The sequence below is a fragment of the Alligator sinensis genome, unplaced genomic scaffold (genome assembly GCF_000455745.1).
Source record: "Alligator sinensis unplaced genomic scaffold, ASM45574v1 scaffold165_2, whole genome shotgun sequence".
NCBI lineage: Eukaryota > Metazoa > Chordata > Crocodylia > Alligatoridae > Alligator > Alligator sinensis.
Genome location: NW_005841965.1, coordinates 2,980,932 through 3,002,649, shown reverse-complemented (window position 1 = coordinate 3,002,649; position 21,718 = coordinate 2,980,932). Strand labels below are relative to the sequence as shown.

Genomic DNA, 21,718 nt, shown 5'->3' with positions numbered 1-21,718 from the left:
TGCTTTAATTAGAGCAGCTCTGAGAGCCACTGTAATTAAAGCACCTGCAGCATCTTGTATATTTAGTGTCCCGTGCTTCAAAATGATGGCGGGGGCACTTTAAAGCTTGTCGAAAAAGCTTTAGTTAGAGCGCTCCCGCTGCTAAGCGTGAGGACACTGTATATGCAGAGGCTGCTGGAGCGTGCACACTCCAGAGACTCAATTAATTCTGATGTGCTGTATTACAGCCTGTTAGAACAGTGTCTCTGCTCATCTACAGGCACCCCTGGAGGGTGTGTATTTTTGTTTTTGTTTGAAGGACTTAGTGCTAAGTCAGATTCCTGGGACATCAGGCAAAAGCAATTCACTTGTTAAGTTGCTACTGTGATCCTTTAAAATGAAGCAACCATACAAAGCAAGGTTATAATGCCAGTTATTGATAAGCAGTTTAGTGATTAACTGATAGATAAATTGTGAATTTTAATCCATCTTTTTGTGTAAGGGCAGGCCATTCAACTGGTCTCCTTGAAGCTGTTTAATTTTTCTTAGAGTAAATGCAGATTCCTTGGGCCAGAGAGCATGGTTTATTGTTTCAGTAGTTAGAGCACCCACCTGGGAGGCACCCACATCTTTTTGTGCCCTGAACCTTTTCTTGGTAGACTTGGAGTAGCCATTTACCTATTGGTCATATTTTGCTTCATTATAAATTGAGAGTAATAACACTAATATGCTTCCCTGGATAGTTATGATCATTTACATTATTAGGGAAATAAGCCCATTTCTTGAAAATGTAATAATGGATGCCTGTGTGTTGTACTAGATAAAGTTATTATAAGCATACTAATAATTACCCAGAATTTTCAGGGTTTAATACATTGAGAGTTCTATGATGTTATGAGCATTCATTGGGACAGATCCTTTTTTTATGGTAGAGCTCCACTTGATACACAAATCAATATGGTGAGAGAAGGAAAGGATAGATTTAAACCACCTTTATCATTCCCCAGAATTCAAACACAGCTGCTGTTAATTATACCTGGCTACAACAGTCATCAAGGTATTGTTTTGTCACTGAATACGGTTTGGGGCAACATTACTTTTGGCATGCTGCTTCTCCTCCAGTATGGTCCAGATAATACCATAATAGTTCTGCCAGGATAGTTGCCATGTATCTGGGTAAGCTAATAATAATAATATTTAAATATTATAATATTTATAATATTTTTGATGGCTTTTCCTTAATTTGTTTTTGCATTGGTGTTTTCATTGGTAATTTAAACAGTCTGCAACCCATGCTTCCAAGTATTAAAGCAGATTTACCAGGCTCCTTAGCATTACTGTATGAAAAGGATTCATTTAGTCTCCCATCTATTCATCTGCTTTTTAAATGTGTAACTACTTTTTCTATAGCATTACATTTATTGCTTCTGTAATAGGTATATTAGTGCCTTTGAAGATGTGTGAGTATATTGCTGCTTAAAATAAGTGAGGATTTTGTTAGTGATCTTTTAAAAAATGAAATGGCATGAAACAGAATAGAAATAGCTTGGAAGAAAGCCTTCTTTTGAATTCCTGAAATGCTGACATATCCAGTAAGATGCAAATATGTGAAATGAAAACAATTTTTTTTCTTGTTAGACCATTGCTATTTTGTCTGGTGCTGATAAGGAGGATGGTTAGTGCAGTTCCAATGATGCTATAGAATGTTATGCATACAGTCTGGCAATTAGTTATAAGAAAATAAGAATATAAGAATTGCTATTTACTAGGTCAGACAATAGGTCCGTCTTGCCCAGTGTCCTGTGTCACAACACTGGCAGACAGTTGATGCTGAAAGGGAGAGTGAAATGGGTATGACCAGGGTTTTTTTCCCCACTGTTCCTCTCTCACTTGCAGTCTCCAGCATTTAAGGTCTATGAAGCTTTAATTCACAGGCAGTATCCCCATCTCCCATGCTTAATAGCTACTGATGCTCTTTTCCTTCAAGTATTTGTCCAGTCCCTTTCTGCATCTGGCTAAATCATCAGCTTCCACAACATCTGGTGGCAGTGTGTTCTATACTTTAATTACACTCTGTGTGAAAAGACTTCCTTTTGTTACTTTTAAACTTACTACTCCTAGCTCTTGTAATGCGAGAGATAGTAAATAATACATCCCTTCGAATTTTCTCTTCTCCATTTAGTATTTTTAAATGCTTATCATGTTCTCCCTCAAGCATCTCTTTTCTAAACTGAATAGACTTGGCCTCCATAGCACTAATCATCCTTCGCTGCCCTTCTCTGTAGCCTCTCTAGGTCCTCTATATCCTTTTTGAGGTGTGGGGACCAGAACTGAGCACAGTATTCAAGGTGTGGATGCACCATGGATTTATAAAGGGCCATAATGTTATGTTCCATTCTGTTTACAATTCCTTTTTTAATAATCCCTGGCATTTGGTTTCCCTTTTTGATGGCTGCTGAACACTGAGCTGATACTCAAGGAGCTTTATTTTGTACATTTATTATAGAAATACTTTTTTGTGTGTGTTTTGTAATCTTAAAACTATCTAAAGAGCTGAAACAGCCCTGCCCTTTCCACATATCTGTCCCCTAGTGTTGAAATCCATGGGCCATTTTATAGCAATATAAATGTTATCATCCAGGTTTGTGATTAAATTAGGCAGCGATTAAAGTAGACTTTGTGAATGTGTTTAAGTATGAACATTCTAGGCATGTATATAGTTAAAGATTAGACATATGCCCTCTTGTGTGGTTGTCAGTACTTCATTACCATCAGTTTTGTGAGTGGGATTTACTAGGTTAGGGACAGACATTCAAAAAGCCTGAGCCTGAATTGATTCAATCTTTGCAGGTTAGTCTAACCTGACTAGGCTGAACTCATTTGAAACTGGACAGACATTCTCTCTTGACCTGAGGAAATTCAGGCACATGCCTGCAGTGGCTCAACCTAGAAGCTGGAGAGGGGGGGTGCTAGAGCAGCCCTCCCTTTCCTTCTGCAGGGAGTTGAGCAGAGGGGGGTGTGGCTAGGCCCCGGCAGGACTATCTCATTAGAGAGGTCTGCCTGCATGGTCGCAGGCTTTTCCCTGCTGGCTGCTCAAGGGCCGGGAGTGTTGCCAGCCCCCAGCTAGCACTCTGAAGCACGGGTGTGTGTCCAGTGCATGCATCTGTTGATGATACAGAGCTTTTCAGTCTCCCACCCTGCTTCGTCATACTGTGTGCAAAAAAACTGACAGGTGAGCCCTGTCCCCAAGCCCTCCCTGGGCTATTATTCCTTTATCCCTGGCCCCAGGAGCTTCCATAACAGCTCTTGAAGTCTCAGGGCCTCACGCCCCTGGAGCTTCATGCTGGCTCCTATATGTAGCCTCAGACCTCCACCCAGAGTCTGGGCACTGTCACAGGTCCCTCCGCTAACCTGGGCCCTGCCTCAGTACTCTTGGTGAGTCTGGGCTCCCCCTGCTCGATCTCACCCACCAGGAATGTGGGGCCAGGGTTAGAAGGCGTCCCATACTCACCTTTCACTGGGGTGGTAACTGGCCTGGCATTTCTGGGGGACTGTGCCACCAGGCCACCCATCCCTGGCAGGGTGCAGTTTCTGGTCATGCCCAGGACCATGGGGCCTTCTCCTTCCCCATAGCCCCAGCCCTTACCTCCAAGCTATTCCTCTGAGCAGCAGCCCAGGCAGGTGGTGTTCTCCCTGGCTGCTGGCAGCAAACTGCCACCTCTTTGTGTTCATGACTGAGCTCTTATAGAGCACAGCTGGGCCCTGCATCCAATCAGGCCACTCTGCCTAATTGGCATTGCAGGCAGATGCAGGCTGCCTAGCTGTCATTTAGGCCCCTGTTAGACCCTGTGCTCTGTTACAGCCTGCAAGTCTGTGCCGAGCTCCATCCAAGGAGCAAAGGGGAGGGGTCAGCCCTGCTGTGGAGCAGAGAACCCTGCCCAGCCCAGAGAGCATGCTGGGATGCTGGGGGACTCTGATTTAACTTAAACCAGCAAGGGGTCTGGGACAGACATTGAATAAACCGGTTTGAGCCAGATCAGTTAAGTCTGATACTACATTCAGTCAGATTTATCTCAAACTGGTTTCAGCCATTTTCAAACTGGTTTATATGCACTGAACATTGGCTCTGTTACAGGTTTAAATCAGTTTTTGATCACTTAAATCAGTTTATGTGTAATGTCTATCCCTAGCCCTAATATTCCAGAAGTAAGTTTTAGCAACGTGAGCATGGACAAGAACATAACTATTCACGGTAAAATTTTCAGAAATGCCCAAGTCTGACTGACTTCCAGAGGTCCTTAGGCTATCAAGTCTTACAGTTCTACTCTACCAGTTAAAACCGCTTTCAAACATGCTGCACTATTCTGCACATGCTACCTGATGAACTGAAAGCAGTATAACTGCATTTGCAAGGTTCTGCATGCTCAGAGCAAGGGCTAATTAGCTTGTCCAAAGTGCCCTAGGACACAGGAAATAGATAATCTGTATGGAGTGACTTGGAGTGTTTGAGGGCTTGGCCTTCTGGGACTGTAAGTTTTTGGTAGGTATATGTTCTTAGACATGTATGTTACTGAAGGGTCAGAGACAAAGGTTGCACTAGGAAAAAGTCAGTTTAGTCAGTTCTTTTAGTTCATTAGTATAGCGGACCACAATATATATATTAATATTTACAAGTAGACTATCTGTAAATGTGGCTTATTCTGTGATTGATTCTGGGTACCCATATTAGACCATCTGGAGTTGAACAGCAATATATAACTTTGAAATATAGTGGAGAACAGTACTGTTGAAGTACTCTGTGCATACAAAAATGCATTTTCTCGGGTTATCTTTGGCAAATGAAAGTGAAGTTATGACTGCTTTCCTCTGCGGTGGAGGTCACGTGATATTTAAATTGTTGAAGTATCTGCCTATATAAGAGAGTGAAAGAGAAGGTATACATTAAATATCTTTATAAACCGCATGGCCATTACAAGAGTTCCACCTATAATAAAGATGACATTTATGTCTAAGAAGTTCTCGTGTTTTAGTTATAATGGTTTTCTCCACTGCAGCAGAAAAGGGATCTTTTAAATAGATTGTGTTAAAATGGATGCTACTTTAGCAGGCTTTTGGTTCTTACTCTTAATGTTTTTTCCCTTAAAGACAATATGGTGATTCTTATCAACTTCAAGCCATCGAGGTCAGCAGGTATAGTACTAACAAGTATTGTGTCTTCTTCCCTTTCTATGCGTGTCCTTTCTGTTTACTTCTCTGCTGAAAGTCGGTTGAAAATCAGACTTCAGAATAATAGTTTCATGGATATTGCATGCAATCAGATCTTAGTTCAGTGCAAGATATATGGAACCACACTAGGTATGTAACATAACTCACACATTCAATATAAATTACTGATTGGAAAGAGAAGGAAAGAGTCTTTATCAAAACTATTTGGAAAATATGTTTTTTGTTTCAATAAAGATGTTGCCAAAAAGAAATAGTGAAAATCATCTCTTCCCCATCATATGTACTCAGCTACATAACTAAAAGATATGTTCAACATAAAACATCTGAGCTGTGGTTTCCCTTGAATTTAATGTTCAGTGATCACTTCTACATACAGTTGTACATAATATAAAATCATGAAATCATAAAAAAAGGCTGAAAGGGACCTCAAGAGGTCATCTAGTCCAATCCCCTGCCTGAGGCAGGATCATCCTTATTGTCAAGGCTGCCATCAGAGACTTGACTGAAGATGCAGTATCCCTTTATGCATTTTCTGACATGGACACCTTTATCTTTCATATAAATGGATCTCACTACATTAATGTTAAGTAGTTTTGATCAACGACTATCAAGCAGTCACACTTCTCTATTGCAGTATGTCCCATGTGCAGTTCTGTTTTCTTTTGTGTGCCAAGTATTTCTGCTGTGCTAGAGATGTATAGAAATAAAAGTTCTGTGCTAAAGCTTTTTTTCCTTGTCTCTAGTTCTAAGTCCAGTGCTACTGCTGTTTTGAAATAGCAGCTTATCTTAGGCACCCACCAGTTCCACCTGTCCCTCAAAATGATACCTAAAGGCTAGTGAGGTAGGAAAGAATGAACTTAATCCAACGTTAAACTCTACATTGACATTTTTAAAAATGTCTTAAAAGCAGCCTCTAAACTTGCACCAACAAAAATGCACATACAGATAGGCAAATATGGGAGTTCAAATAAAGCCTCTGTGTGCAATTTCTAAAAAAAATATTTAAAATATACATTTTGTACGTGCAAATTATTGCCATTACAAAGTTGCATACATCAATTGTGGATAAATTTGGATGTTATAATAAATGTGTCTGTGGTCTGATATCTCTTCATGTTAGATAAGCAGTGACAATATGAAGAACTTGATTTAAAGGCAAATTTAAAAATGTCTATGTACACACTTTCAGAGCAAATTCCTCTTAAAATAATTCAATTCTTTTTAGACCGTATTGCTTATCATAACTTTTGGAGAAAACAGTACAGCGTTGCCTTGCCAGAGGAGATTTTGGCAAATCAGATATGGGTACTAGAAGTATAGTTTTCCTGCTTACTACACTGGTGGAGTAAAAAAAATAAATAAGCACTGAACTATTTGTGAAAAGGAAAAAAAAATGACAAAGCAGTATTTCATGTGAGCTTTCATTCAATCTTTTGCAAGTCAGTAAAATACATGTTAGTCTGTTACATATCTTCTCATTTGGTAGTAAGCCAGATGAACTTGATTGTAGATGTGCTAAGTACTCACAGCAAAATTCAGATGAATAGAAGGTGCAGCTGCTGAGGATTCCTGAAAATTAGATTCTGGGCACATGTATATTCATAGAAATAGAAGAAATAAGTGGTGCTATCCTGTCTCTAGTAGCTATAGCAGTTGGATCAAATAATTTTCATGTTCTTCTTGAAAGCATATTTTCCATGCACAGAAGAAATAAACTCTTATACTAACCTTTTGCATGAAAGTTCCCTATTATAGGAAAAATGTTTATTTGACAAAAGGACACCACTAAATAACTAATGCCTATTCTATATAAAATACCAGTTATTATTATAAAATATTTTACTACATATTTTTGTATAAGAGAGTTCTAGGAAATGTGTTTTATTCACTTTTACCTCCTAGAATGAAGACTGAACAGACAAAAAAATTGACTGAAGTCTGCAGCCATTTAAAATCTATTAAATAAAATACCTTTGAATAGGGGAAAAATAATCAACAGGCTTACTAGAGTTGGGGCCAATGTAACTCCTATTCAAAAGTAGTACTTCATAGCCGAACCTGGGGAGGTTCTAACAAGAAAAAACACAGCCAGTCATCCTGCTAGCATGGTTCAAAAAGGTGAACCACATGTGAATCAACAAGTGGACAGCCTCTGATACTAACTCCAACCACTAGTATCATGGTCTAAATCAGTGTACATGTGGTAAATAATACAAGGTATAAGTGCCAATCTTAAAGTAACATTACAGAGTCTTCTATTTTAAACAACAGGAAGTTTAGTAATCTGAGCTGTCATTATCCCTCCTGATTCTCCCAACATATCTCCATTATGCAGACATCTGTAATGCAAAAAGACCACTTGGGAAGTTTCAGAGCTATACCCTATTGATTCGCTAACAAAGACAGACCTATTTCACTTTCTAGCAAACAACTTGTGGGAAAATAGAATGCTCAGAATTCAGGCATCAAGTTTCTCAGCGTGTGACCCTTCAGTGCAAAAATGAATTTTATCTTCTGAAAAATGTGGTTTCTGACAGATTCATTTATCACAGTTAAATTTGTTTCTGTTACTGCAAGGTTACAGCTAGCTAGTAGAACTGGAGTGCATTTTGTCTGTCAGTATTTGTCTCAGGAATGATTTGCAGAGATTTATCTTGGTTGTTAAGTTGAGTATTATTTTCCAGATGTGGCTTTTGATTCTTTTTTAATGTAAATGCTTTATTTCTATCTTAATGTCTTGAATTTTTTTCTTTATTTTCATACCAGAAAGATTTTAAATATGAAATACACACATACTTATATGGATATTTTCCATATATCTTTTAGGAGAAGATAGCAATGGACCTTTATATGAAAGCAGTTCAAACACAGAATCAGAACTTCCAGGCAACTCAGAGGTAAGGTGCAGTGCATGTGCTATTTATTTTGCAAGACTGTGAACTCCAAACATAGAAAGAAGGTAGAGATACGATTAAACTTGGCTAATAATAAAACTTTTAGATATTATTATTTAAAGCCATGTCGTCTTAACTGTGTAAGAAGTTTTCTTCCTTTACCAGGTTTGTGATGGGAAATCCTAGCTTAATATTATCTCTGTGGAAGATGTTAGGGACATTCCCTCATCAGAACCACTCCTCTCCAAGGACAAGTTAGTGTCGCTGACCCAAAATGAGGTTTCAGTAGATGGGGTCACAGACAAAATTGATAAACTAAACAGTGGCAAATCACCAGGACCTGATGACATTTACTCTAGCATCCCAAAGAAGCTCAGATCGGAAATGACTGAACTCCTAACTGTAGTATGCAGCTTATCACTAAAGGCTAGAGGACTAAAGGGTTGCCAACATGATTGCAATATTTAAAAAGGGCTCTAAAAGAGACAGGGAACTACAGCCTGGTGAGCCTGTATTTTGTTCCTGGAAAACTGATAGAAACAATAATTTAAAAAATGAATTGTTTGGCACATGAATGAGCCTGACTTGCTGGGGGCCAATCAACATGGCTTTGGTGGGAAACTATGCTTCATCAACCTACTCAAATTTTTTGAATTGTCAATAAGCAAGTGGATTGGGCAATCCAGTTGACATAGTATGGTTGAACTTCCAAAAGCCTTTGACATGGTCCCCCTCAGAGGCTCTTAACTAAGGTAATAATGGGTTCACAAGGAATGTTCACTTGTGGATTAGAAATTGGTTTAAAGATAGAAAGCAAAGTGTGAATATAAATGGCCAATTTTCAAGATGGAAAGAAGTAAACAGCAGGGTCTGCCAGGGACCTGTTTTGGGGCTGCTGCTATTTAACATAGTCATGATCGGAAATGAGGGTGAATAGTGAGGTGACCAGATTTGCAGATGACACAAAATTATTCCAAGTGGTAAAGACCAAGGTGGACTATGAGGAATTATAGAAAGATCTGTCATGATTGAGTGAATGGGCAACTAAATGGCAGATGCTATTCAATGTAGATGAGTATAAAGTGATGCATCTGGGCAAAAATAACCCCAACTATACCTACACTATGATGGGCTCTACATTAGCTGTTACCACACAGAAAGAGGTCTGGGAGTCATTGTGGCCAATTCACTAAAAACATCAGCTCCATGCTCAGCTGCCATCAAAAAGGCAAATCAAATTATAAGGATTATTAAGCAGGAAATTATAAACAAAATGGAAAGTATCATTATGGTCCCTTATAAATCCAAGGGGGATCCACATCTTGAATACTGTGCCCAGTTCTGGTCCCCACACCTCACAAAGAATATAGAACAATTAGAGAAGGTACAAAGAAGGGCAAGAAGGATGATTAGTGGCAGGGAGGGGCTTCTATATGGAGAGAGACTAAATAGTTCAGGCCTATTCAGTTTAGAAAAGAGATGCTTGAGGGAGGACATGATAAGGGTTTACAAAATATTAAAATGGAGAAACTTAAAGAAATTTATTATTTACTATCTTTCACAATATAAGAACTAGCGGTCAGAAAATGAAGTTAGTAGGTAGCAAGATTAAAACTAACAAAAAGGAAGTTCTTTTTTCACATGGAGTGTAATTAAAGGGTGGAATTAATTGCCACCAGATGTTATGACAGTTTAGCCAGATGCAGAAAGGGACTGGACAAATCCGTGGAGGAAAGGGGCATCAGTAGGTATTGATCATGGGAGTTAGGGATACAGTCTCTGAATTTGAGCTTCCTAGACCTTAAATGCTGATGGTTGCAATTGAGAGAGGAACAGTGGAAAAAACCCTGGTCATACCCAGTTCACTCTCCCTTTCAGCATCTACTCCCTGCCACTGTGTGATACCAGATAGTTGGACCTGCTGTCTGACCCAGTAAATGGAAATTATTATGTTCCTATGTAATAGCACAGTTAGATCTCAAAACTTGCAGAATACTGTTATACTAAGCACTGCTTGCCATTATTGTCAATGGTATGTGATATTAATATGAGAGAAAAATCACAATACAGCACCTTGGCAACTGGGAAAACAGTGTTCCTGAAAAAGCACAGCATTATTTTATGACTGCGTTTGTCACTGGCTTGGTAAAGGAACAACAACTGACTTGCATCTGTCTGGCACTCATGATTTGTTGAGAAAAAGCTGCTCATGAGGAGAAATAAAATAATCTAAATTATATGTATAAACTGTCTCTTCAGGATAAAGAGGACAGTCTCATGTAACGAGATAACAAAAGTAAGCAGTAGCTGTTAGCTCATCATATTTCTCTTCTCTGTACGTACCGTATATCACCTGTTAAAATAACAGAAGAACATGTATTTTCTACATTTTACTTATTTTATATACTTTTAAAATTTACTTTAGAAACAAAACATTTAAGAAGATATGCTTTCTTGATGTTGTTAATTTCTTCTGATGATTTAATAATTTTGAGAGGAAGCTTGGGGCGTCTAACTACCAGAGGGTTGCTGATGACGTAACTTGAGAAATATTTACACTAGGAATGAACTTTCATACATGCTGTACGCCACAGGAATGAAACAATATCCATCAAGGACTGAGCAGTAATAGACTGATTGTTCTGTCTGCTGAGCATGTGATGAAATACCTCCATACTGAAAGCTAACTTACAGTTTGTTCTACAGAGTATAGAACTGAAAGGACTTCCTGAGTTAGAGCACAGCCTCCTGGTAGACAGCCACATCAGATAACCCCTTTCAAAAAAAAACTTATCAGTCTTCATTTCAAATCCTTTTATATTTTGCCTCTCCTATTTCAATTGGAAGATTGGCATGGAACCCCCCAATCTTAATGTTTCAAAACCTCTTACTGATTCTCAATCTAAATTTATGAATGGATGACTATCAATCACTTGCTCTCGCACCAACATTGCCTTTTAGTTTAAATAGCTTTTCTATTCCCTAGTGTTTGATTCTTTGAGATGAAGCAATCGTCTCTTTTAGCCTTTGTTTTTATAAAGAAACCAAGCTTAGTTTAGCCTCCACTCATAAACTAGGCTTTCCATTCCATCATCATCTGAGTAGCCCTTCCTTCTTCCTGTTTTGAATCCATCTGTATTAATCATGGGTGATTAAATTTGTACAGAGCATGCCAGAAAAATTTTAACCAGTGTCTTGTGTAAAGGTAGTAATACCTTATTTACTCGACTATAAGACAATCACCTAATAATTAGATTCTGTATATGCAAAATATATACATTTGTTATAATTGTCCAGGTATAGAATCTAATTATTGAAGGTTTGTCTTGAATTCCACCTCCACCTTCTCCCCTGCAGCAGGGAAAGCAGTGGCTGGGGACAGGAGCTCGGGTGGTTCCCTTGCCCTCTAGCCCACCAACTCCTTCACCCTACAGTTTTCCTGCCCCCCTGGCCACGTACACCTCCCACCCCCAGCTCCCCACAGCCTCTGCCCATCTTCCCAGTCTCTGCCCCTTCTTCCCTTTTTCCCTTTTCCTTCTTATTGTCAGACGCTGCTCCGTCCCAGACCACAGCATGTGGAAGCTCAGCCCTTGCCTAACTCATGCAGCACTGCTGATTTCCCAGGCAAGCAATGCAACAGTGTCCACAAGAGACCCCATCCTGAGCCACAGCTGAGCTGTGCCTGACAGTAAGGGGAAGGGTAGGGAGTGGGCAGGGGGGCAGAGGGGAATTGCAGGCAGGAGGCTGTTGTGGGTCTGACTGGCCCTGACCCAGGCTCAGGGCCAGAGTTAGAACTTCAGCAGCTACCTACTGCTCCCTCCACTTTGTATACGAATATAAGGTGAGGGTTTCCCCCTGCCCTTCTGATTGGGGGAAAAACCTTGTCTTACACATTTGAGTAAATACAGTGTTTCCTTATCTTTATTGAAAATACCTCACCCATTACATCCTAGAATATATTTGCTTTTTTTTACAGTTGCATTGCATTGGTATTTCATAGTGTTTCTATCCTTGATGGGTCCTTCTCCTCTTCTGTTATTGCCAACTAATGAGTCTCCAGGTGAAAGCCAAACGTTTGTTACTAATTCCTATGTTCATGCCCTTAGATTTTGTATTAGTAAATTCATTCTCATTTCTGTTACTCCAGACCTGAAGGTTATCCAGTTCTTCCTCTGTGATATTTAGACCCTTTCTGTTTTGACAGTCTTCTCATTTGGTGCCATCAGCACATTTCTACTTTTTGTGCAAAGATCATTATTGAAAATATTAAAAAGGTGGGTCCCAAGACTTATCCTTGAGGAATTCTACTAGTAAACTCCCTCCAGAATTTCACTGCTCTTCACCACAGTATTTTAGCATTTGCTTTGTCATTGTATATAGTCTCATTGATCCCTATCTTCTCCAGATAAACTAATAGTTTCCCATGTGACACCAAATCAGATGCTGTACTGAAGTACAGATTAGATCAGTGGCATTTTTCTTGTTTAGAAAAATAATTATGCTATCAAAAAATATTATTAGCCTACTCTGGCATAATCTGTTTTAGCTAAACCTGTGCTCCATTTATCCAATTTTCCATTTACCTCCATGACTTCCCTACAAAACTGGATCAAGAGTCTTGCATAATATTTAGGTCAGAATAAAGGGTCCATAGCTGACCACACTACTGTTTCCAAATCTTAAATATAGGTACTACACTTCCTGTTCTGTAGTGTTATAGTACCACCACCAATTTTATATTTATTAAAAATCCTGGTCCCCAGCCTTACAATATTACTACTATTCGATCAGTATTCTGCAATGGAGATTATTTAGCTACCCCTGAATGATTTGAATGCTTTAAGCTCTTTGAGTGTTATAGCTGCCTTGGATGTGATAATTTATTTTCTATACATTTGTGTCCTTTAGCTACTCTACCTTTGCTACCACTTCTGCATATCCATCCTTATTGAAAACTGAGGCATAGTGTTTAGTTTTGGGGCCATGCCTGTATTATCTTAACTTTGGTTTCCATCTTCCATCTTCCTTAACTTTGGTTTCCATCATTATGGCAGCCCCACTTTGCCTAATTTTCCAAAGTTTAATTGTCAAAGTTTAATTGTCCAAAGTTTAATATTTTGAAAGTAAAACCCATTTTTATTTACCTTTTTTTGTTTATACTTTCAGTTAATTTAAAGGCTATCCTATTTGTGATAATAAACTATATTATAATAATAATTGAGGTTTTGGAAAGATGAAACAGTTATAATGATTCAGAAGGGGATGGGTTGATTTGCTGGATTTCAAGATTATTTATTGTAATTTATTTTTTAAGTCTGCTTTTCCCACAGTAAATGGAAGCTAAACCAAGGTATTTTGTTAGATATTCTTTATGGGATAAACTGCTTGGATTTAGTCTCCTTTTACTGTAGGTAGCAGCAGCCGCACAGAAGTTACAATGTACTCATAAATGGTAAGTCACCATCCTTTAAATCAGTTTAATTGTTTCATCTCCCCACAGCATAGGATTATATTTTTTGTGCTTGGTTCTTATGTTCTTCCCTCATTACTTACCAAAGCCACCTTTTGTTGGTTCAGTGTCTATTTAGGAAAGACTCTGTCAGCTATTATGTCCAAAACTATGGCCAGGTACAGACATTACTGGTATAAGTGATCGGAAACCAGTCTAGACCCATACAAGAAGAGAAGCTCAGCACACAGACTGGTTTAAAAATGGTGGAACCCAGTCGAAGATTTACACCTGCTCACCAAAGGGTGAATGTGTATTGTGTTTACTACCAATCTAAACTATGTTGCTTATAGAAAACTGCGTAATTTAGACTGATTCTGCCTCAGGCTTTTTGAATGTCTGTACCTAGCCTAGAAAGTATGTTACTAAGCCCCCTATTGCTGTTTTTTGTGCCTGCCTTAGCCTGGAATTCTTGATATATTTCAGTGGTAATCTGGCAGTGTCATCTGTCCTGCTGTGGACAAACACTGGCTTTTTCTTCTACTCCAATGAGGAACCTTTTCAGCCTCAGGTTGAAGTCTCTGTTTCAGCTCCTGGCAGGCAGTGCACCCTTTGTTCTGTTGATCTGCTCTGGTGACAGGCCTATCAGTTTTGTTTTTTAAGGAGTCTTTCATCCCATACAGCTGCCTTTTCCTGGAATTTCATTCTCTTTGCACTTAGTGTTACAGTAGAAGAATAATGATCTCATTTAAGCCACAATGCAAAATAATTTAGAGACAGGAATTAAATTGTATCATTGAAGTAGTGGTGCATTTTTTGCTTTTTTATTGAAGTGAAAGTTCTCTCTGTAATTTACACTAGTGCTTTTATTCAGAAATGATTTAATTAAAAAACCCAACAATAATAAAATATGATTTCAAAATGAAGTATTTCCTATGATATATAAAGCAACAGCCAAAGGAATATTACTCAACAAGCAACTGTGAGTGTCATTAAATAGATATATGTTTAAGAAATTTGCTTCCTTCTTTAGTTCACTTCTACTTTTACAACCTTTCTACATTTGCACTCTATACTGGCATTTCTTTGCATCTCCCTGCTTTGCTTCTTTTCTGAGTCATACAAGGAAAATGAAAAATCTGTAATATCTGAATTGAACTAGCAATGTTTATGTGGATTTGATATACAAAATGTTCTTCTTTCAGCAATTCTCACATGAATATCTATAAACCCCACAACTCAGCTTGGATTGTCTATAGCTGAATATTTTTCCAGTTTCCAAAAAGGGGAGGAATTCTTCATCTAGCTTTCAGTCTTCTATTACCCTGCCATGTCTAGTGCTTCTATTACCCTGCCATTTAATATTGGTTATTGCTGCAGCCTAGGTTAGAATACGGTCCTGCCAACCAATAGCATCTTTGTAATCTTTGTAAACAGAATTCTTGACTAGTCCTTAGAAGATCTAGCTGGATCCTCCCACTTCAAGATATACATACATTATTCAGAAAGCTCCCATGGTGCTCAAACAAATGAAAATTAGGGATTTTTAAACCTTAGTAAGCCTGATTCTTTAATGCATTTTATGCTGCCCGATTACTTTCATGTATGCTAAGGATAGTTGTGAGTGAATATAAAATGCTTCCATCCTGATTTGTATAGATAGAATTGCACCCACAATTTGGGAAATGGTACAAAATAAAACCCATTGACCTTTTAGCATTCCAGTTCTTTAGCTTGAAACATAAAGATAAAAAAAAATGTACAAAATGATTTTTACAATATTAAAAGAGTGATTTAAAGTTGATATAGTTAATGAATTCTCTACCAGTAAAATTTTAGGTTTTTCAAACTAGATGATATTTGTCAAATTATTTTCTTGACTTTATTTGTTGGAGTCTATGTGGGAAATTGAATCACGAACGATGCTTGAATCTTTGATATCTTCAGAATCTTTCTGATAGAGTTAGAAAGAGTAGGGGTGGTGCTTTTTTCTAAACTTACATGAAGAGTTCAAGTTTTTAGTAAACATAGGCTCTTAAAAAAAATGAATTAAGCCCCTCAACCCATAGAAGGCAATATCACTTATAAGTAAAGTTTAGGATTACCCCCTCTTAGAACTGAGTGAAGATGATGAGAATCAATTTACAAAGTTTTGCACCAAATTGTTTATGCCCTTTTATGTCTTAGAAATGTTGTTTTCAGGATATTGCTGTAAAATTAAAATTTTTATATGTTTTTAAATTGGCCAGATCATGAGAGGTTCTAAGCACAAGTAATTCTTATTAAAACAAGTAATCAGCTGGAGTAAATCAGCAGAGCTCTAATTTAATGAAGTTTACCCTAAATGAGGATTTGGCCCATTGAGTTCTTTGAGAATAAGATGTGGTCAGTATCTTTTATCATCTGTCCAAAGTAAATTTATTTTTATCAGAAGGAACTATCAAAATGCCCATTGCTTTCATGTTTGTCATATTTTAATTCACACAGTTATATTCAAGTAAATGCACATAGTAAATTGCTTTGCTATTGTGAAAATAGATCACTTTAAAATAGTAATTTTTAATTTGGCTGTATTTTTTTAAAGTTTTTGGACTTTTGCACAGCTATATCAAAAATTATTTACAAAACCTTGCAGAAGGAATATTGAATATCTGTTGAGTATTGTGGATACTTAGGCCCCTGGCAGATGTTACACTTAAGACACTATTAACCAGTTAACCATGTATTAAGTAGTAACCTGGCCACACATTTATGAAATTAGTGGTGCAGTAAAACAGGGAATAAGCCGTATTTTTTTGTAAAAACTTTGTGTCTGGTTCCAATCTCACTGTAAATTGAACATGTGGTTAGCGCCTCCTACCATGCATACTTGGCATGGTAGGAGGTACGATTGTTGGGATTGTAGACCAGATCCCATCATGCCTTTAACTGAACATCTGTTAGTGACCATAGTATGGAGTTTTCAGTGCACTCAACATCAACCTCCTATTGCTACCACTAAAGTAAGTTGTCTTTGAATTCCAGATGAGCAGTTAGATTATTGCTGGGTCTTTGTGATAACCCCATTATTCTTAATATTTTGTTATTGTATTATAGTACTGTCTAGAGACTGTCTGCTGAGGTTTAAAATCCTCTTATGATAGGCACCATATGCAGACAGTGACATATGATAAATGTGGTCTGCCTGTAATAACGATGCCAGAATTTAAGTACTTGAAGAAAGGGTATTTTAGGTCCAGCACTATTACATTGCTTAACTGCAGTAACTTCAGTGAAAATATTTATATTTTACACTGGCAGTATTGGAGCAGAAGAGTTGGCCCCAGCTTGATAAGAATGATTTTTATATATATAACTGTTTCTAGTGACCTGTCTATGCTATTGCATGCTTCATCCTACAGTGTTTCATTATTGTTCTGTATATTATAATTTTATAGGTGAGTTTTTTTAATAAGTCAAAGATTTCATGAAAGAGGATAAAACTGCCACAGAAGCCCCCAAAATTGAGGTTGATATGTGACTTAAACCCCATATTTACAGCTAATCATGGAAGAGATAGGAAATGTGTGAGTGGGAGTACAGAAAGGAGAATCCAAAAGAAAAGGGAAGGGAATTGCAGAGATTTGAAAAAAGGAGGGCATTTCTCAAGTGAGAGGCTGACATTCTCAGGGGAATGAAATAAAAGCAAGAACAGGCTCTTTCATTGTTCACAAAACTTGTATTGTACAGGATGAGGTTGATGTTTTAAAAAGCAAAACTTAGATCTTAACTGCAGCAGTTCAATGTACTTCTTGATCCTTATTCCTTTTCAGTCAATGGGGGTTATTTTGCTGGTATCTACCTCAGCAGGATCAGTCCTGAACACAGAGTTCAGAGTAGGTTAGGAGATTTCAAAGCAGGTTAATATGTGTGTGCATAGTGTTTATTTGTATTTTCTCATCTATTCTTTTTCCCATGTAGAATTATTTGAAACAAAATAAACCTACTGATCTACATAACCTTGTTTAAGACTCTGAAATGGAGATAATATGTTAAGTCTTTGTCTGAACAAAATAGCCAAACATGCATTTATTAACAGAGAAGGAAACGGCCAATAAATATTAACTTAGCATTTCAACATGGACATAACTAGCGTGTTTTCTTCAGATCAATTATAAGGATGGGTTTCTAACGCTTTTCCCAATAAAAGTAATTGAAAATATGAATCAATGTGTTTTTTCAGTTAATTTTTTTAAAATTCTTTTTTTCCTGTTGATTAGCAATGCAGTGTTTTTTTAATTTGATTTTGACAATGAATTTCCCAAAATTTATCTTATATAATGTTATTAAAATAATATAACTGTAAAGAATTAATAACCAACGTTCAATATGGAGTAACTAGGCTGGCTCTGGCTGGAGTCAGTTAGTTTCATAGTCAAAACAAATGCCACATTTTCACATTCTGTTTCAGCCTCAGCTGCTGTACAGTGTTTATTTCCTTCCTGATCCCATTGTTTCTGTCCATCTGTCTGTTGTGGTTTTATATTCAGAAACATTTATGAAATGAAGACATGAAAGATGATCACATATTGCAAGTACATGTCTCTGGTTATTTTCGAAATAATTGATATTTTCAATTATTTAGACCTGATCTTAGAAACATTTACACAGGCAGAAATGGGATGGAGTGGGATCGGGGCCTGTATCATTAATATTTCATTGTTTAAACTTGCCACCTCTGCATTAAAAACCAAATCATTTCTCTCATTGTATGTGTTCTGATTAAGAAATGCTCATTGGATTTTGAGATTACATGGAAAAATAACACCAAAGAAAGCAGCATCATAGTTGGACCTGAATGCAATTGCAATGACATTTGTTACGTATATTTTACTGTAACCATTTCAAAAATAAAGTAGGAAAACCTTTCAAAAAAGGATTTTTCTTTTACCAAATGGTAGACTGTAATCAGCTTTAAGCTATTTAGTGACCAATTCTCATTTTCATAGTGGAAATGGTGAAAAATAGTTGATGACATTTTTGTAAAGAGACCCTTCTATATAATTACAAATCTGTTAAAACCAGTGGTATACGATGCTACATAAAAATCAGTGGTGATAATCCAGGCAGCCTATTTGTCTGAGAAAATAAAGATGAGAAATGATTTATTTAGCACGCTGTTTTCTGGGGCTGAAATCCAGCAATCACTTTAACACAGCTTGTCATAACAAACCAAGAGCTACACTGTTTCTTTTAGTTTTATTTGAACATCTTGCTGCCCTTGCATCTTCACTAACAACATTATGTCTCTCCCGTAATGCCACTGGCAGGGGCTAAGCAGCACTGAGACTACTTTACTGATTCCTGATCATCAAGTGGTAAGCAGCAAGTGATATTCATGCTTTTTTGCATGGATCTGTGTGATGTCTTCTATTGCTTTATGCAAAAAATATGTCCCCCAAAATTTTCCAGTTTTTCAAGCAAGCCATTCTTTTTCTGCAGTTAACTATGTTTTCTGTAACATGTGAAAACTGTGTAGTGTTCTCACAGGAAATTGGGGTACATCTCTTGTTTGTATTTGGCTGTAATCTATAAACCAAGCATACAAAAAGTTCATACAATTCAATATAGATAACAGTACATGTTTAATATTTGCAAAGAAAACTGGAAAGTTTAATTTTTTTATAAAGTTATTTGATTTGATGGAAGAATGGGTGTAGTGTATGCTCCAGTTCTGGTCTGGTGACATTAACACGCATTGGTTTGTTTCTACTACTATAATGATCTGTAGAGCTCTGTCAAAGTCAAACATGATGCTTTAAAGCAGGGTTGGGCAAAATGCAACCCACAGACCAGATGAGGCCTGCCAGGCCATTCTATCTGGCCTGCAGGGACCCTAAAAAATTGAGAAAATTAATATTTATCTGCCCCTGGCTGCCTATCAGGCCCTTAATGGCTTGTGAAAACTCAGTAAGCGGCCCTTGCCTGAAATAATTGCCCACCCCTGCTTTAAAGCATAGTGTAAAGGTTTAGAAAATAAACATTGATGTGATTTGAAATTTTTCATGTAATTGTATTTAATTATATGCACAGGCTGAAAATGCCACCTCGTTGAGACGGGAAAGTTCTCGAACATTTTTTCAATTCATCACCAAGTAAAACTGACAATACACCGTTTCTTCATAAAACAAATAAAATAAAATAAACGTGTTGTAATATAAAGGGATAACTACTGCTGAGATGCACTGTAATCATATGCTTGCTTATACTGGGCTCTTGTGTCTTTTATATTAACACATTGTCCATGTAATGCATTTTTTACTTGTTATTTCAATGTCCCTACACATAGCTAGTATTTCTATGGAATTAAACATTAAAGCAGAAGTCTTAAAATCTTTTTAAAATGTGTCTTAAAATATACTGTCACCTCCTCCAGCTTTCTAACTCGTTTGAAAATATAAGAGAATTGTGGTAGAAGTACAGAAAAGGCTTATAAAATTGTAACTCTAAAAAGCAAAACCTTTTTTACATGGAGGACAAAGTTGCACTTTTGTATATATCTGTGCTACCTTCATGAAACATACTTTCAAAATTAGACATGTAGCATTAACAAAGTTGTATATTACACTTTCTTGGCAAAGTAATAACCACCAGTTAAATTATATTGATTTCTTAAAGCAAGAATATGCTATAGATTTGTATACTAGATGAATCTCTGGTGTGATGACTCCACTGAAGTTATTTCAGACATACCAACAATGAATTTGGCTCCTGATTTTTAGTGGAATGCTTCCATATTTGCATATGTCATGTAATTGCAGATACAGAAGCTTCTTGCTCTTGGGAATAACTTTCATTTGACAGTATTTTTAGCATGGCAAAACTTTAATCAGTATCTCTCTGTTAAAGAAAATTCTCTTCAGCAGAAGCAGCTGATTTTTCCTGGATAAACATCACAAAGAATGATTAAAAAGCAAACATAGTTTGCACTATAAGGGTTTTAGGTTTAAGCCACTGGATGTTTTTACCCTTCCAAGCTGTCGCTAATTCCTATATGGAATGAGTCTTTTCTGTCTTAAATTTGCATGTATTTCAGTATTCTCAAGGAATGGTTTGCTAATTTGTATGAATTAATGACTAGGTATTTTATAGTATAGTCTTTTAAGATTGCTATGATATTTTCACAGAAAGAAACTAACACATTAGATCTTGTAATTACAGTGTGTCAGAGCAGGCTCGATTAAGTGAGTCTGCTGGAGCGTAGTAATTACTGCACTCGAGCAGACTCCAGTGTCATGTGTATCAGTGTCTCTGTGCTGAAAAATGGCAGCTGTGGTGCTTTAACTAAACCTCGTTTGACAAGCTTTAGTTAAAGTGCCTGCACCACCATTTTTTAGCACAGGGATGCTGATACACAAATGTTTCAGGTGATTTAATTAGAGCAGCTCTAATTAAAGTGCCTTCCCCCTGACTTCCAAAGCACATGTATGAATGCCTCTAGAGTTTAAAGTTCTCCTAGGATTGTCTATAGTCAGAATTATATCATTAGGGGATGCTATAACAACTCCGTCTGATAAATTGTATTGAATGTTTTGTTCATTTGTTTGTTTTAACTTATTTTTCCTACTATAACATAGACAAAAACGTGGAGTAGATGACTGATTTATTTGAGGTCAGAACTCTTTGCATTTTAGTAGGCAGTTCATGTTTAGTAAATATTTATGACAGTCTGTCACTGTGTGAATCCAAGTAAAAGCCAAAGTAATTTATTTTGAAGCACCTTCTGTGGTGATTATTTTGTGGTTGATACTATATCCATCAGTTAACTTCCCCTCTCATAATTAGTGGTGCCTGACTTGTTTGAGTTGGTTATTGGGTCCACTCTGGGGACTAAGGTGGTCAGAACTAGTATACATCCTCTTTGGCTGTGCAGCAAGGTTTATATGTGTGCATTTTAGATTGCAATTAGCGGGGAGAAATCACCAGTCACCTTTACCCAAATCCACTGGGGCAAAAGCAAATGTGAAATAGGCTTGCAGTTGTCTTTGGTTTTAGGGGCAGACAGTATTTAATCCCAGTACCACAGTTCATCTTTTTTTTTTATAACCGGTTGCTTCTGGGTAAGGAGGCCCTAACTTGGGACTTCAGCTCATGCCTGATATGAGCGCGGCAATACAGTTAAAAGTATCGT

General features: G+C 37.3%; 1 protein-coding gene across 8 annotated transcripts in view; it reads left to right on the top strand.

The window, feature by feature from the left end:
- The window catches only part of ANO5 (anoctamin 5), a 102,806-nt gene that overhangs the window by 26,157 nt on the left and 54,931 nt on the right, over window positions 1-21,718 (top strand). For 3 of the 8 annotated variants that reach the window (XM_025200372.1, XM_025200371.1, XM_025200370.1), the window contains exons 2-4: window positions 5,125-5,169; window positions 8,032-8,102; window positions 18,858-18,905. In XM_025200372.1, the coding sequence (XP_025056157.1) occupies window positions 5,125-5,169; window positions 8,032-8,102; window positions 18,858-18,905 (164 nt within the window). The remainder of the gene's footprint in view (window positions 1-5,124; window positions 5,170-8,031; window positions 8,103-18,857; window positions 18,906-21,718) is intronic. The other 5 variants (XM_025200374.1, XM_025200373.1, XM_025200375.1 and 2 more) reach the window with 3 other exon arrangements.